We start from the raw sequence: 16,666 nt of genomic DNA, 5'->3' as shown, positions 1-16,666 counted from the left end.
ACAACAACAACAACTTCAGTGAGTAACATCTGGGATATTAAAAGCTAATGAGTGGCCTTCTAAGGTGTAGCTATTGTTCTTTCTATGTATGGAAAAAATAAGTGTGTTGAAAATTGAAGATGCTTGGAATCAACTAGTCCAGTGGGGCAGTGGTGCAGGAGAACATCAGTTATCATGACTCTGACGTCAGAGGAACTAGATGGTACCCAGCTACCACTACCAACTGCTCTGAAAGGAATCACATTAGAATATCCCAGATAGATTGGGAGAAAATGTGGAACAAAAGTCAATATTATGAAAATGACCAGGTTTGCTGGTGAGAAAGAGACTGGAGGAACCTGAGATTATGGGTCTCAACTGTCTTAAAGGTCTGGAATAGAACTCACCCTCATGACACTGTTTTCAGCCAAGGGAAGACTGTTGGATTTGCATGTTGCTGTTTTTAAGTGCTGTTGAGTTGAATCCAACTCACAGTGACCCTGAATAGGGTTTCTAACACTTTAAATCTTTGCAAGAGTAGAAGACTCAACTTTTTCTTACAGAGCTGCCAATAGGCTCAAACCATGGATTTCATGGTTTGCAGACCAGTGCTTATGCTGTTAATTCAGTTCAACTCATAGTGACCCTATACAGCTGGGCTGCTAACCACAGGGTCAGTAGTTCAAATCTACCAGTAGCTTCAAGGGAGAAAGATGACATTTTCTGCTCCTGTAAAGATTTACAGCATCAGAAATCCTATGCAGGGTCGCTATTAATAGGAACTGGCTTTTTGGCACACCACCACCACCACCACCATGAATGACTGATGACAGTACAATACCAGCATTCCATTGTTGTTGTTAAGTGTCATAGAGTTGGTTCCGACTCATAGTGACCCTGTCTAGGGTTTCAGCGGAACAGCTGGAGGTTTTGGACCACCAACCTTACAGTTCAAACCAACCTTGCAGTCGAGTGCATTGTCTTGTAGCGCCATACACCCTTAATTGTGTAGAGAAATTTCCCTTCTATTTATACTTTTGCTGGGATTATATTATTATGGAAGGATGATAAATTTTATCAAATGTCTTTTTTTCATCTTGATAAGACCATACTTATTTTCTTTAGTTTAATTTATGTGGTGGATTACATTGATTAATTGTCTAATGTTAAACCACTCTTTTAGTATGGAGCTCAGTTGAACATGGTGTATGATTTTAAAAATATGTTTTTTAATTTCTGTTGGCTAGAATTCTGTTGAAAAGTTTGTATCTATGTTAATGAGGGATATTGGTCTATAATTTTTCTGATTTTGTGTTATCTTTCCCGAGTTTAGGTATACGGGTAATGCTTTCTTCATAGAAAGAGTTAGGGAGTGTTCTTTCTTCTGTATTTTGGAATAGTTTGAGTAGAATTGTTGTCAACTGTTCTCTGAATGTTTGATAGAATTTCCCAGAGTAGCCATCTGGTTCTTTTATTGGTGGTGGTGGTTGTTCCTTACTGAGACCTTGAATCTTTTCTTTTGTAATGGGTCTGTTTAGATTTTTGGTCTTTGTGTTCATTTAGGTAGGGAGCATATTTCAGGAATTTGTCCATTTCATACTGATGAATTTGTTGAAGTTCAGTTTTTCATAATAAAATGTTATGATCCTCTTTATCTCAGTTGGGTTTGTTACATTGTCTCCAGTTTCATTCTATTTTGGTTTTGCCTCTTATTATTCTCTTGTTGGAGTCCTGGTGTGGCACTTTAGGATAAGCACTGGACTACAAGGTCATTTGAACTGCAAGATTAGTGGTTCAAACACAACAACCACTCCTCAGAAACCCTATAAGGGTAGCTATAAGTTGGAACCAATTCGACAGTACTTAAAAACAACAATTGTACTGGCAGTTTGGTCATCTTGGCCTCCAAGGAACACTCTGGCTACACTTCTTCCAAAATGGATCTATTGGTTCTTCTGGCAGTCCATGGCACTTTCAATATTCTCCTCCAATACCGTAACTCAAAAGCATCAATTCTTCTCTGGTCTTCCTGATTCACTGTCCAGCTTTTGCATGCATATGAGGTTATTGAAAATACCATGGCTTGGGTCAGGAGCACCTTAGTCCTTAACCTGATATCTTTACTCTTCAACATTTTAAAAAGGTCTTGTGCAGCAGACATTGTTTGATTTCTTGACTGCTGCTTCTGTGAGTGTTGATAGTTGATCCAAGAAGAATGAAGTCCTTGACAACTTCAATCTTTTCTCCATTGATAAGAATGTTGTTTATTGGTCCACTGGTGAGGATTTTTGTTTTCTTTACATTGAGATGTAATCCATACCAAAGGCTGTGCTTTTCCATCTTCATCAGTAAATGTTTTAAGTCCTCTTCACTTTCAGCAAGCAAAGTTGTATCATCTGCATATCGCAGGTTGTTAATGAGTCTTCCTCCAATCCTGATGCCATGTTTTTCTTCATATAACTGAGATTCTCGGATTATTTGCTCAGCATACAGGTTGAATAAATATGGTGAAAAAACACAACCTTGTCACACACCTTTCTTGATTTTAAATCATTCAGTGTTCCCATGTTCTGTTTGAACAACTGCCTCTTAGTCCAGGTACAGAGTCCTCATGAGCACAATTAAATGTTCTGGAATACTCATACTTTGCAATATTGTCCATAGCTTGTTATGATCCACACAATCGAAAGCCTTTACATAGTCAATAAAACATAGGTAAACATCTTTCTGATATTCTCTGCTTTCAGCCAAGATCCATCGGACATCAATAGTGATATGCCTCATTCCATGGCCTCTTCTGAATGCAGCTTGAACCTCTGGAAGTTCTCTGTCAATGTATGATTGTAGCCATTTCTGTATTACCTTGAGCAAAACTTTACTAGCATGGGAATCAAAGAGATTGTCCAATGATTTCCATGTTCCATTGGGTCACCTCTTTTTGGAATGGGCACAAATATGTATCTCTTCCAATCAGTCGCCCAGATAGTTGTCTTCCAAATTTCTTGGCAGAGATGAGTGAGTGCCTCCTGTGCCACCTCACTTTCTTGAAAGATTTCAATTTTATTCCATCAATTTCTGGTGCCTTGTTCTTTGCCAGTTCCTTCAATGCACCTTGGACTTCCTCCTTCAGTATCATTGGCTCTTGATCATATGCTATGTCTTGAAATGGTTGAACGTTAACCATTTCTTTTTGCTACAGTGACTCTGTTTATTCCTTCCATCGTCTCCTGATGCTTTCTGCATCATTCAATAATTTACCCAAAGAATCTTTCAAAAATGAAAGTCGAGGCTTAAATTTTTCCTTCAGTTCCCCCAGCTGGAGAAATGCTGAGTGTGTTCTTCCTTTTTGGTTTTCTGATTCCAGATCTTTGCACATTTTGTTGTAATATTTGGCTTTATCTTCTCGAGCTGATCTTTGAAATTTTCTGTTTAGCTCTTGGACCTCCTCATTATTTTATTGCTCCTTACAAAGAACTAAGTCCTAATTTTGTTGATTCTTTCTATTGTTTTTTCTTTCATCAATTTCTGCTCTATTTGTTACCAGTTTATTTTGTGTGTGTGTGTGTGTTTTCTGGAACCTTTGGGAGTCTTTTACTCTTCCTTTTCTGTTTGTTCAAGTTGTCAGCTTAAGTTTCTGATTTTGCAGTGTTTTACCTTTTTAATGTAGCCATTTATTGCTAACAATTTTCTTCTGTGTACTGCTTTTGTTGGGTCCCAAAATTTTTAACACACTGTATTTTCATTTTCCTTTGATTTTAAGAATTTTTAAATTTCACTTTTGATTTCTTCTAAGACCCAATAATTTTTAAATAGTTTATTATTTGATTTCCATCTATTTTTTTCCTTAATTTTTCCATTGTTGGTTTCTTGTTTCATACTGTTATGGTCAAAGACAATTCTTTGAATGGTTTCACTCTTTTTATATTTATTGAGGCTAGTTTTGTGTTGTAGCATATGATCTATTCTGGGAAATGAACCCTGTGTACTCGAGAAGAATGTATATTTTGCTGATGTTGGATAGACTGCTTTATACATGTCTGTTATATCAATTTGGCTTATGGTTTAAGATCTCAGTGTCTTCTTTATAGATATTCTGTCTAGAATTTGTTAAAGTCCCATTATTATAGAGTTGTCTATTTCTCCTTTTATATGTGTTAGTATTTGTTTGAAGTATTTTGGAGTATTGCTGTTGAGTGCAGGTATTTATAATTGTTATGTCTTCTTGCTAGATGGACCCTTTTATTGTTATATAACATTTTCTTTAAGGAGCCTGGTGTTGCTATAGGATAAGCACTACAGTGCTAACCACAAGGTCTGCAGTTCAAAACCTGTATAGGATTTGGAAACTCTGTACAGGGTTGTTATGAGCTGGAATAGAGTCTATTGCAGTGGATTTTGTTTTGGGTTATCTTTATTCTTTATTTTTCATAACAGATTTGGGGCTAAGGTTTATTGGATTTTATATCAGTATGGCCATCTCTGCTCTTTTCTATTTGTTGATTGTATGGAGTATATATTTCCAGGCTTTTATTTTAAGTCAGCTTGTGTCATTATGTCTAAGGTATATTTTTTGTAGATAGCAAAAGGATGAGTCTTCTTCTTCTTTTTTTTTTTTTAATTCAACTACTGTCTGCCTTTTGCTTGGGAAGTTTAGAACATTTACATTTTAGGTTATTATAAGAAAATGATGTGTCTCTATTAATTTTATCATCTTTGTCTTTTTAGTCTCAATTTTCTGTTTTTATTTGTGTTTGGCTATTTTCTGATTTTAAACCATGTATTTAAACCCTTATTGTGTTTAAATGACTGCATCTTAGTCTATGTACAAGTTCTGTGTGAGAACAATTAAGTGTTCTGAAATTCCTATTCTTTGTTATGATATTCTTAATTTGTTATGAACCACACAGATAAATGACTTTATACAGTCAATAAAACATAGGTAGACATCTTTCGGTATTCTCTACTTTCAACCCAGCTCCATCTGATACCTGTAGTGATAGCTCACGTTCTACATCCTCTTCTGAATCCACCTTGAATTTCTGGCAGGTCCATGCCAATGTACTGCTGCAACCATTTGAAAATTATCTCCAGAAAAATTTTACTTTCATGTGCTATTAATTAATTGTCCAATAATTTCCACATTCCATTGGATCACCTTTCTTTGGAATGGACACAAATATGTAACTCAGGTAGCTATCTTCCAAATTTCTTGGTATAGATGAGTGAGTGCTTCCAGTACTACATTCTTTTGTTGAAACACCTCAGTTGGTATCCGTGAATTCCTGGACCCTGGTTTTTGCCAATGCCTTCAGTGCAGCTTGGACTTCTTCCTTCATTACCTCAGTTCTTGATCATACGCTACCACCTGAAATAGGCAAGATCCATGGTGGTTACATTAATGATGCAGAATGCAGTCTACAGGATTAGATTGTATTCTGAGTCAATCTCTTTTGAGATATATAAGCGATTAAAAGTGAACAGAGATCAGTGGGATATAACTCCCACTAACAAAGAAGAGTCCGGAGTGGAACATGTCCTTTGGATCCAGGTTCCCTGCATTGGGAACCTCCTACACCCAGGGGAAAGTTGATGCTTAGACACATGGAAATCTCCGAGGAATGCTTGGCCCACAATGCTGAAAGCAGGCAAGAAACTGACTGCTAAACTGAGAATCAACAGAGAAAGAAAACCTTCCTCTATAACTAATGCCCTGAATTTAGACTCCTAGCTTCCTACACTGTGAGAAAAAAAAAACTTCTGTTTGCTAAAGTCATCCACTTTCCAACCCATAGAGACCCTGTATAGGGTTTCCAAGGAGTGAGCTTGAACCACCGACCTTGCAGTTCAAATGACTTCGCAGTCTGACGCATTAGCCCACAGCGCCACACCAAGACTCCTACTTCCATTGTAGTCTCACTAGATAACTAAGACACTAGTCTACAAATGAATTGTGAGATGATATCAAGGACATTATACATGAAAAAAAGCAAAAGTTCATTTAAAAAGCAGGAAAGAAAGAAAAGAGCAAAATGAATGTAGTAAGAATAAACTCAGAAATTTGCTCTTGAATGTAAAGTACCTCCCTTTTTACCACCAAGGAAGTTTATTTCTGTTTGCAATTTGTTGAGAGTTTTTATTGTAAAGTTTGTCCAATGATTTTCTTTCTGCATTTATTGAATTGACCATATATATTTCTCTCTGTTGTGTTAATGTGGTAAATTCTACTGATTGATTATCAACTTTTGAACCAGGCTTGCTTCCTGGGATAATTCCACTTGGTTATGATAGGAATTTGGTAAAGGAACTCGGTGGTGCAGTGGGTTAGGTGTTGGACTGCTCACCATGAGATCAGTCATTCAAATCCATGGGGAAAAAATGAGGCTATATGTTCCTGTAAAGATTTATAGTATCAGAAACCCTAAAGAGCACTTCTACTCTATCCTATAGTGGCACTGTTGTTGTTGTTGTTAAGTGCCTTTGAGTCAATTCTGACCCATAGTGACCCTGTATAGTATGGTTTCCAAGGAGCAGCTAGTAAGCTTGAACTGCTGACCTTGCAGTTCAAATGACTTTGCAGTCTGATGCATTAGCCCACAGTGCCACACTAGCTGTTGTTAAATGCTGTCAAGTCTGTTCTGACTCATAGCAACTCTGTGTAGGGTTTCTGAGGCTGTAAATCATGTGGAATCAGAAAGCCTCATCTTTCTCCTATGGAGCAGCTGGTGGACTTGAACTCCTGACCTTGTGGTTAGCAGTCTAGTGCTTATTCTATAAGGCTACCTCACTCAATATGGGGTCACTGTGAGTCAAAATTAACTCTATGGCACTGGGGTTTGGGGTGCCTTGGTTCTTGGGTGGGTTTGGTTCAAATTTTTTACTTCTGTAATCATTAAGGATATCATTTTGCACTTTCCTTTCCTATATTGCTATTGTTTGGTTTTGGTATCAGGGTAATGCTGGTCTCATTAAATAAGTTAGTGTTTCATCATCCTTTGATTCCTGAAAAAGTTTGGCTATGAATGACCTTATTTCTTCCTTCAGAATTTGATAGAATTTACTTGTGAAACTATCTCGTCTGAAGTTTTCTTATCTTCTCTTTTCTTGTTTTGCCAGTTCAGCTTTTTACAAGTATAGAATTTACTGCCAGCAATGACAGTAATCAACTGTGTTGACTATACCCATATTCACCATTAGCCCTCCTTTCCCCCTCTTTCCCACCCTAGGCAACAACTATTAAGCCAGTTAGTGTCTGGTTGTTAACTGAAAGGTTGACAGTTTGAACTCACCCAGTTACTCCTTGAGAGGACGATTACAGGCTAGAAGAGCCTATGGGATTGTCCTGCTCTGTCACAGGGGAAACTGTGAATCAAAATGGCTTATAGCATACAGCATGCAGTCCTTCATTTCTCTGTTTTCCTCTTTGTCTTAATTCAGTATGGGGCTCTTCTAGATATATTTTACCTGTAGGTTTTAATCTTACTTAAGTAAATAAAACATAAAAAGCATTTCTTTAAATCTTCCTAGCTCCTTAAAGTCCTGTTGTTTTCAAATGCTTAGAGGAGTTGTCTCTGGCAGGGCAATTTTCTAATCTACCGTTATACCTTGTACAGTCTACTCTGCCTCTCCAAATCTAGAATTTCAACTGTTAGAGTTTCATTTTGTTGTTAATTTTTTCCTCATTACAGAAAAGTTAGAACGCATGCAGATTTAGCTCAAACACTGGCTTTACAGCTCAACCCAAAGGGTAGAGTATCTCTGTGTACTCTCAGTTGTCTTGCGCAGTGTTATAAATTCGGAAAGGGCCAGGGTTCTGTTCTTGCATTGGCAACTTAGATCAGGATATCTGTGTTTTCTCCCTTCTCAGAAAACTCCAAGTTCTCTTGGTATAGGAAGTCAATATGTGTGTTTATCAGTTTGCATGCCTTGGTTCAGAGTAGCAATATTCAGCTAGTGGTGGTTTAAGCAATGAGAAAGGTATGTGTTTCACTTACTGGGGAATTCAGAGTTAGGCTATCCTAGTGTTGGTGCAGTGGTTTCATGATTTCAGGGGTGTGGGCCTTCCCCTTGGAATTTCAACAGTGCTACAGCTCTCCAAGCATCGTGCCTCCATCAAACATACATCCCAGAGCTAGAAGTGGGGACAGGGCTTTCTCCTCTTGTTACTTCTCTCTCTCATCAAGGAGGAAAAACTTTCCCAATAATCCTCATTTGTACCTCCTCAAACACATACACACCTCATTGTCCATGATTGTGTCACAGCATGCTCTAGCTGCATAGGTGTCTGGGAAAACAAGTACCTAGACTGTTCACCCACTCTGATGATAAGGAGATGCTCTGGTGTGGCACTGTGGGTTAATATTCTGGTCTGCATAGTCAGTTTAAATCACAAGGTCGGCAGTTCTAGCTCACCAGTCGCTCCTTGGAAACCCTATGCAGGGTTGCTTTGGGTCAGAATCGGCTTGACGATACTTAACAACAGCAATAACAGTGAGAAGGAATTGAGGATTGAGAATGACTGTCAAATGTGCAATCTACAATGTGCACATGTATCCATGTGTGAGTGAGTGAAAAAGAGAAATTGATATTGACTTGTTATATGGATAAAGACTCTTGTCCCTATATGAAGTGATATGTAACTTAAAACAAAACTTTAGATGACCCACCACAGTGGAGGATGGTCATGGCATCATTTGGGTTTGAAATTGCCTTTGTATCCTATACCACAAACAGAACTTCATATTTTGTTTTAGTTATTTGAAATCTTGGTTTCCTGCTTTCAGGTTGAGTCCAGAAATCTTCCTGAAACGCCCGGTGGTTGAAGGAAATCGCTGGAGGCTGGACTGCATTCTTAAGCGAAAAGCAGTATGTATTTTACAAACAGATAGTGATATAATGTTTATTTCCCCTGAAATGTCTTTTATCTTTCCGAGACCTTCATATAGACATAGAACTTCTGCCTTTAGCATTTGATAAATAGTGTAATACTTACTGTTTTCCACGTCATTTGATTCTGATATTTTTCTATTCCTTTTGACAACCTAAATATTTTAGTATGGATTATATTAGGAACTCTAATTTTTGTTTTTCAAATATGTTATGGGCAGTTAACTTTATAGGTTAAAAAAAAATTGTAATAATGTTCCATCATTGAATTAATAAGCAATGGAATAAAATACAGCATTTCATTGTAGTCCCTATCCTGTTATTTGAGCTACACAGTCCTCTAGAGAATAGTTTCAGTGAAATATGGGGCCAAGCTGATACAGAAGAATATCGAAGAGAGACTTCGATAATAACTGTTGGTACTTTGGTTGCATTTTTTGGACTAAAAATGTTCATGGTAATAATGTGGAACTTTTTCCTGTTCATTTAGCCCCATGGATTCTGAGTGAGCTCTCTTTATTGTAAAATTATAAAAAGAGCTCTGAGTGCACTCTTTTTATTATAAAAAGTGAAATAATTGAAGCAGGATAGATTCACCGAGAACTAGTTTTGATTCTTTCTACTAATAAATTGTTTTTATGTGGTAGGTCCTTAACTAAATTAAATTAAATTATAGTAACTTTGAATTTATTATCAATCATGTCCTAGTCCTGGTGTGGTGCTATGGGTTAATGTGCTGGACTGCAAAGTCTGTTTGAACTTTAAAGTTGGCAGTTCAAGCTCACCAGCTGCTCCTTAGAAACCCTATACAAGGTTGCTATGGGTCAACACTGACTTGAAGACACTTAACAGGAACAACAACAATCAGGAATCTGTTAAGCCTTTTATTATTATTTAAAAGTGACTTAATCTTTATTTTATCCTTAAATATTCTGGCAGAATTTGTAGATATAAACTATTATGGGTAGTATTTTTCTACTTCTTACAGACATCACTTATTTCTCCTTTCGCCTGTTAACCCTCTTCCTTACTTCCCTCTTTCCCCATTTTGACATCTCTTCTTCATGTTTTGGTTTTTAAATTTCTGAAGATATTCATAGATACAGTCAGACTTTATTGCTGATACTAAAAGCAAAATAATTTGATAGTCTTTATTTCAGGTATGTGTTCTGCCCAACAGCATTATTTGATGGCTAGTTTAGTTCATAATCTCAATAGAATTTCATTCACCAAAGTGTAAATTCTGATTCTAAAAAAGGCATTCTTCATATAGTCATAAATCCATTCACTAACTGTGTAACTCAACACAGTTTCTGATTGTGCGTATTAAATGGGTGTTGTAGTAGTCCCTTAAGATGTTCACCACCCCACCCCCTCAAAAGAGCACACATAAAAAGAGTAGCCATCAAGTCATTTCTGACTCATGGCAACCCCATGTGTGTCAGAGTAGACGTGTGCTCCATAGAGTTTTCAATGGCTGTGATCTTTCAAATGGAGTTCTCATGCCTTTTTCCTGAGGTGCCTCTAGGGGGATATGAACCACCAGACTTTCACTGCACTGTTAGCACCATTCAGAGACTTCAAAGGATGCAATATTGAATAGAATTTCATTCATGCCCATAAAGGGTTTGATAAAGAACTCATGTCCTGGTCTCCGTCCTATCTTTACCATACTTCTTTCTATTGAATGGGTTATAACTTTCTCTATGTTTCTCTTTGTCAAATGGTCTATTTCCCATTTCTCCCCAAGATTCCATTATAGCAAACTTGCTTTGTCTTAACTGGCAACCTTAAGTCATACTCGTAGATGTCCTCTGTGTAATATTTAGCCAGTACTTCACCATTTTGAGATTCAATAAATATGTATTTGTTAAATGCCCTACTATGTGCAGAGTACACAAGTAAAAGATAGGATTTTTGACCTGAAGGAGCTTAGAAATCTACACACGTATCAATAGAGAGCAAATTAGGCAAATATGATCCAAAAAAACGCCTCACAGTGTGAGAGATTTGGGGCATATTTGTTGATGTGTTGTTGTTTAGGGCATATGTTGTTGTTAAGTGCCGTCGAGTCATTTCTGACTCATAGTGACCCTGTGCAGGGTTTTCTGGTGAGCTTGAACCACCAACCTTGCACTTCAAATGGCTTTGCAGTCTGGTGCATTAATGCACAATGCCACACCAAGACTCCATAGGATGAGCAAAATGTTTTCAAGAAAATGAAGACATTTCTTTCTAGGTGTAGGAAATGTGAGGAAACATGCAAAAGGCTTAATCAGTCATATTAAGGTGACAATTGAGTGTTAGCATAGGTGTGATGGAGCTTACCCTGACACAGCAAACTGAACTAGCCAGGATATGGAGGCTTTGTATTTGGAGTGTGGAGAAAGGTTGACTTGATCAAAATGGCATGTTGGGAAGGTGACTCTGGTGGGAAAAACTAGGGAGAACTAACATTCACAAAACTAAATTTTAGATCACTTGAGTGTGAGTTGGAGTCCTGGTGTGGCATTGCAGGATAAAGCATTGGGTCTTAAGGTTGCTTTGAACCACAAGGGGGCAGTTGAAGCCCACCAGCCACTCCATGGAACTCCAATACAGGGTCAAAACTGACTTGACGGCACTTAAATAACGTAACTGAGTGTGAAGTACCTGTAGGACATATAAGTAAATGAAGGGAAGCTAGTAAATACCAGAGCAGGCCCTGCAGACCTAACCCTCTGCCACCATTTTGTCTGGTATGTATTTATCTGTTTCCTTTGTGTGCCCCATCTGGGTGGCTTGTATATCACTAATGTGGCTTCTCTTTGTTTTTATGTCCTATGAACTCTGATGAGGTCTTTGGTGAACACCATGGCCAAGTAAATATTGGTACTTCATTTCTATTTCATCTACTTCCTGAATTTTGTAGTGTTTAAATTGTGGGTAATGATTTCTAAAATTTCCTAAGGAAATAGTAATACTATTAAAGATTAATTTCTTACTGATACATTTAGCAGAATTGCTCTCCTTAATCACTTAAACACTACGTTGTTATTTTGGCCACATTTTTAACACTCAGGCCATTCCAAATAAAAATCCCATAGGCTCATAAACACTACTTCATATAAATGATTTAGATTTTGAAAGCCACAAAGTAACTTCACAAAGTACTTGGTTGAAAATAATACTTGGGTCCCAAAAGGCCATAGAGTTGATTTGTTAAAATGAATTTTTAAAACTCTTACTGCACATGTTTGTTTGTTTTTTTTAGAGGAATTTAAGAAGCAAGAGATGCTTCCTAAATACCAACTCTGCTTGTGGGGGAAAGTAGGGAGAACTTGCACTTACATAACTAAATTTTAGATCTACCTTATGTATGTATCCAACACATAGGCAAACACGTCTTATAATGACTTGTTTCTCAGGGGGAAAATGTAATATTTTGTTTCTCTAGTAATAACCACATTGATATTTCTTCATCTTTGGTTGTTTAACAGCAATAGCAATATTTCAATTAGTATAAACCCTGTAAAATAAGCATTGGACTGTTAACCACAAAGTTGGCAGTTCAAACCCATGAACCACTCCTCAGAAACCCTATAACAGCAACAATATTGAGAAGCAGATTGTTCACAAGTTTTCTTTTACTACACATAAACCAGAAAACACTGTACGGTAGATTGTGATTCATAGTGAGCCCATGTACGCGGAGTAGAACTGTTTGGAAGCAGTTTGCCAGGTCTTATGAAGTGCACTGGCTGGATTTGAACTGCCAACATTTCAGTTAGTAGTTGAGTTCTTAACTGTTTGAACCACACACGATCGTTATGGTAACTGTATTCTTGTACTTGGATTGTGTTTATGTCAACCTCAAAAATATATGCTATTTCAGATGAGACTTACTCCAAAAGACTATGCAAATGCAACAACTTGGAGACTTTAAGAAAAAGGGTTTGGTTGACAGGGGTTGGAAATTGTCTTCAGGCTAATTTCTTTCCATCTGGAACCAGAACGTGTATTCTCGAGTTGCACTTGTTATTATTATTAAATGCTATCAAGTCAATTCTGACTCGTAGCAACCCTGTACAGGGTTCCCAAGGAGCAGCTGGTTGGTTAGAACCGCCAACTTTGTGGTTTGCAGTACAGTGCTTATCCTATAGCAACACACCAGTAGTTGTTTCAGCTCATAGTGACCCTATATAGGGTTTCTGAGGCTGTAACTCTTTATGAGAACAGAAAGCCTCATCTTTTTCCTCTCAGAGAGGCTGTTAGATTCAAACTGCTGATCTTGCAATCAACAGCCCAGCTTGTAACCCATTACACTAACAGTTTTCATTGTTGTTGTTAAATGCTGTTGAGTCAGTTCTGATTCATAGTGACCCTGTATAGGGTTTCCAAGGAGTGACTGACTGGTAAGCTTGAACCACCAATTTTGTAGTTCAAATGACTTTGCAGTCCAGTCCTTTAACCAACAGCACCACACCAGGACTCCACAGTTACAGTTGTTGTTGTTAAGTGCCATCGAGTCAATTCCGACCCATAGAAACCCTGTATAGGGTTTCCAAGGAGCAGCTGGTGAGCTTGAACCACAGACCTTGCAGTTCAAACAACTTTGCAGTCTGATGCCCACAGCACCACACCAGGACTCCAGTGACCAATGAAAGGAAAAGATGCCCAGATTTACCAGTGAGACAAGAAATCACATTTGTGCATAGAAAATCAAATTGAATCTCATCATAGTGATAGGCTAGAAGGGCTTAGTGGAAAAGAGTGAAGGAAGTATTTTGCCCTTAAGATCTATATTTTAAACAAATTGGATTTTTTTAAAAAATAGGATGGTGCACATGAAGATATGTGCTATTGAATCCCAAGTCTTCCTGTTTTTCAATGGCAAGGATAGCACTTCGTTTTATCTTTACTTTCTTTTTTCCTACAATGTTGCATCCCCTGGAGAAATCCATGAATATAATAAGATTAGCGGTTAATGTGGGGGTTTATATACTGAGCTATCTTAAAGCACCTAGAATTAATCCAATACTTGGAACAATCAAAGAAAAAGCTGGCTAAGGAACAAAGTCTCTTTGTTTTCAACTATAAAATATTTTTATTTTTCATTGTATTCAAGTTAATTTTGTATGTGTAAAGTCCCTAAAAGTATCTGTTGTTTATAAGGGTGGTTCTTCTCTACTTACTCAGATAACCAATTAGAAAAGAGGACAGAATTTATATTTTAAAACTCAACTTTTCTGAATTGTTTTCTGTGGTACTTTTGGGTTAGTTGAAGTTGAACTCAGTAGAGATAGGAAATGTAGTATGCAGTCAACTTAGGGTCATCTGTTTCTGCTTCCATTTCCTTTATTCATACATTCCTTCCTCTCTCTAAGCTAAAATAGTTTCCCAAAGGGTCACCAGAAGGCAATAGTATAACCTGGTGTATAACATCAGTACATGTTGTTGCTGTTAGATGCCATCATGTCGGTACCGACTCATAGTGACCCTATGCACAACAGTACAAAACTCTGCCGAGTCCTGTGCCAGCCTCACAATCACTGTTACGTTTGAGCCCATCGCTCCTGCCACTGTGCCAATCTAGCTCCTCTTTCTCTCTGACTCTCCATTTCACCAAACATGATATCCTTCTCCAGAGAATGGTTTCTCCTGACGATATGTCTGAATTATGAGCTCCATGTACATGTATATACATATAATTTTGACTTTCATTTTATACAAATATTTCCCATGTTTCGTATAAGTATGCATTATTACGACTCAACCAAATGCCTGCATTCCCAAGGAATTTTTTCCTTTACTTTTCATAGTTTATGATAGTGTTATAATACCTTGACTAAATGTAGATGAATTTATGACTTTATTATCATATAAATGTTGTTACTAATTAACTACTTATTATGGATCCAAATATAGGTAAATAATTGTACAACAGACCACATAAAAATGAACTTTTTATATTTTATTACTTCCTGATTAATCATTTATATTTAAGCTAAATGGACTTAAAGGTTTCTACTCTATTTCCTTTAGAGTTAATTTATTACAAAGAGAAATAGCACAGTATATAAGAAAATGACAGGTATTAATAGATGGAACATGATAATGAAACCCATTAGTGTTAATATTTCTATTATTCCAAAAATCTATTAGTTATGCAGGCAAATGGAAAACTATAGGATTTAAGTCAAGTTCCTAATTTCTAACTACTTCCCAGTGTGAGTAATACTATATTAAGCCTAAGAAGCAGAATTTCATCCATTTAAAATGAATGAAACATGATGAAAGATGTCAGGGATGACATTCTATCATTTAAGTTGGAATTTGGGGTTTTAAGCTGTGTAATATATGTGTCAGTGGGAGGCTTTTTATTATTATTATGTTTAGAAACTGTTACTGAGTGCTGAATTCTAAAATACTTACATAACAAAATCATTGTGAACAGTCCAGAAGAAAAACAAAATAATTTTCTAGTTTTCATTTAGTGCCCGCAGCTACTGATTCATTGTGGAAGAGTTATTGGAGGCTGCTGTTGTTGTGAAGTACCACTGAGTCGGTTCCGACCCTTAGTGACCCTGTATAGGGTTTCCAAGGAGCAGCTGATGAATTTGAACTGCCAACCTTGCAGTTCAAACGGCTTTGCAATCTGGCGCATTAACCCACAGTGCCACACCAGGTCTCCTTAGCTGTTGGATAGACCCCTAGAAATTAGTCTGTTCCCTTCTTGGTTTTACTTTTATTTCCTTATTACTTTATTCAAACCTGTGCTTACATACTTGTAAGTGAGCTCCAAAAACTAGTAGTTAACGGGAGAATTGTGTGTGTGTGTGTGTGTGTTGCTGTGTGCTGTTGAGTCGGGTCTGACTCATAGAAACCCTGTATAGGGTTTCCAAGAGTGGCTAGTGGTTTTGAACTGTCAACCTTGTGGTTAGTTACCAGTCCAGTGCTGACCCTACATATCTCACCTGGAGAAGCAGAATGACATATATATTCTATTTTATTTTTCCATAGCAAAGATGGATCTTTGCCTTTTACTCAAAACCTTGATTCAAACCAAAAGATAAATGTAATGTGCCTCTCCAAAAACATATACTTTTCAGGTATTAAAAAAAGAGAAGAAGAAAGCTGTCAAATCAATTGTAACTCGTGGCTGCCCTATGTGCGTCACAGCAGAACTGTGCTCTATAGGAATTCCAGTGGTTGATTTTTTACAGTAGATCATCAGGCCCTTTATATCCAAGGTGCCTTTTGGTGGTCCGAAGCTTCTAACCTTTCAGCTCACCAAACACTGTAACATTTGCACCCCCCAGGGACTCTTTTCAGTCATTAGGCTCTGGACTGCAAGGTCAGTTTGAACCACAAGGTTCAAGCTCACAGCCACTCCTCAGAAACCCTATACAGGGTCACTATGGGTCAGAACTGACTCAAAGGCTTAACAACAACAATAACAACATTATTTAGAGAAGTAGATTATTCAAATTTTGAAGTGATGAGTTATTAATAGGAATTTAGGGAACAAAATGTGCTTGTTAGTATTTGCAGAGCAATATTGCAGAACTATGTATATGTTTGGTTTGCTGTTAAGATTTTATAATCTGTGTTGTTGAACCTAAGAATATTAATTTATATGCTATTTCATAGTTTCATAGCATTGCAAAAATATCCAATTCTTGTAAATTGTATATTTTCAACTCAGTAAGACTTCTTAAATGTGTGACTCAAATTTATTGCATCAAAGTTTCTTATCACTCTATTTCAACTCACTGAGGTATAACATGTGAGTGTAAGTAAAAAGGTAGTGCTACTAGGATTC

General features: G+C 37.2%; 1 protein-coding gene across 2 annotated transcripts in view; it reads left to right on the top strand.

Annotated features, from left to right (window-relative positions):
- PLD1 (phospholipase D1, phosphatidylcholine-specific) overlaps positions 1–16,666 on the top strand; it is a 168,775-nt gene that overhangs the window by 48,454 nt on the left and 103,655 nt on the right. For both annotated transcript variants that reach the window (XM_006861841.1, XM_006861840.1), the window contains exon 11: positions 8,760–8,841. In XM_006861841.1, the coding sequence (XP_006861903.1) occupies positions 8,760–8,841 (82 nt within the window). The remainder of the gene's footprint in view (positions 1–8,759; positions 8,842–16,666) is intronic.

The sequence above is a fragment of the Chrysochloris asiatica genome, unplaced genomic scaffold (genome assembly GCF_000296735.1).
Source record: "Chrysochloris asiatica unplaced genomic scaffold, ChrAsi1.0 scaffold00043, whole genome shotgun sequence".
NCBI classification, from domain to species: domain Eukaryota; kingdom Metazoa; phylum Chordata; class Mammalia; order Afrosoricida; family Chrysochloridae; genus Chrysochloris; species Chrysochloris asiatica.
Note: the sequence above shows the minus strand (reverse complement) of the source record. Positions and strands in the feature narration are given on the sequence as shown.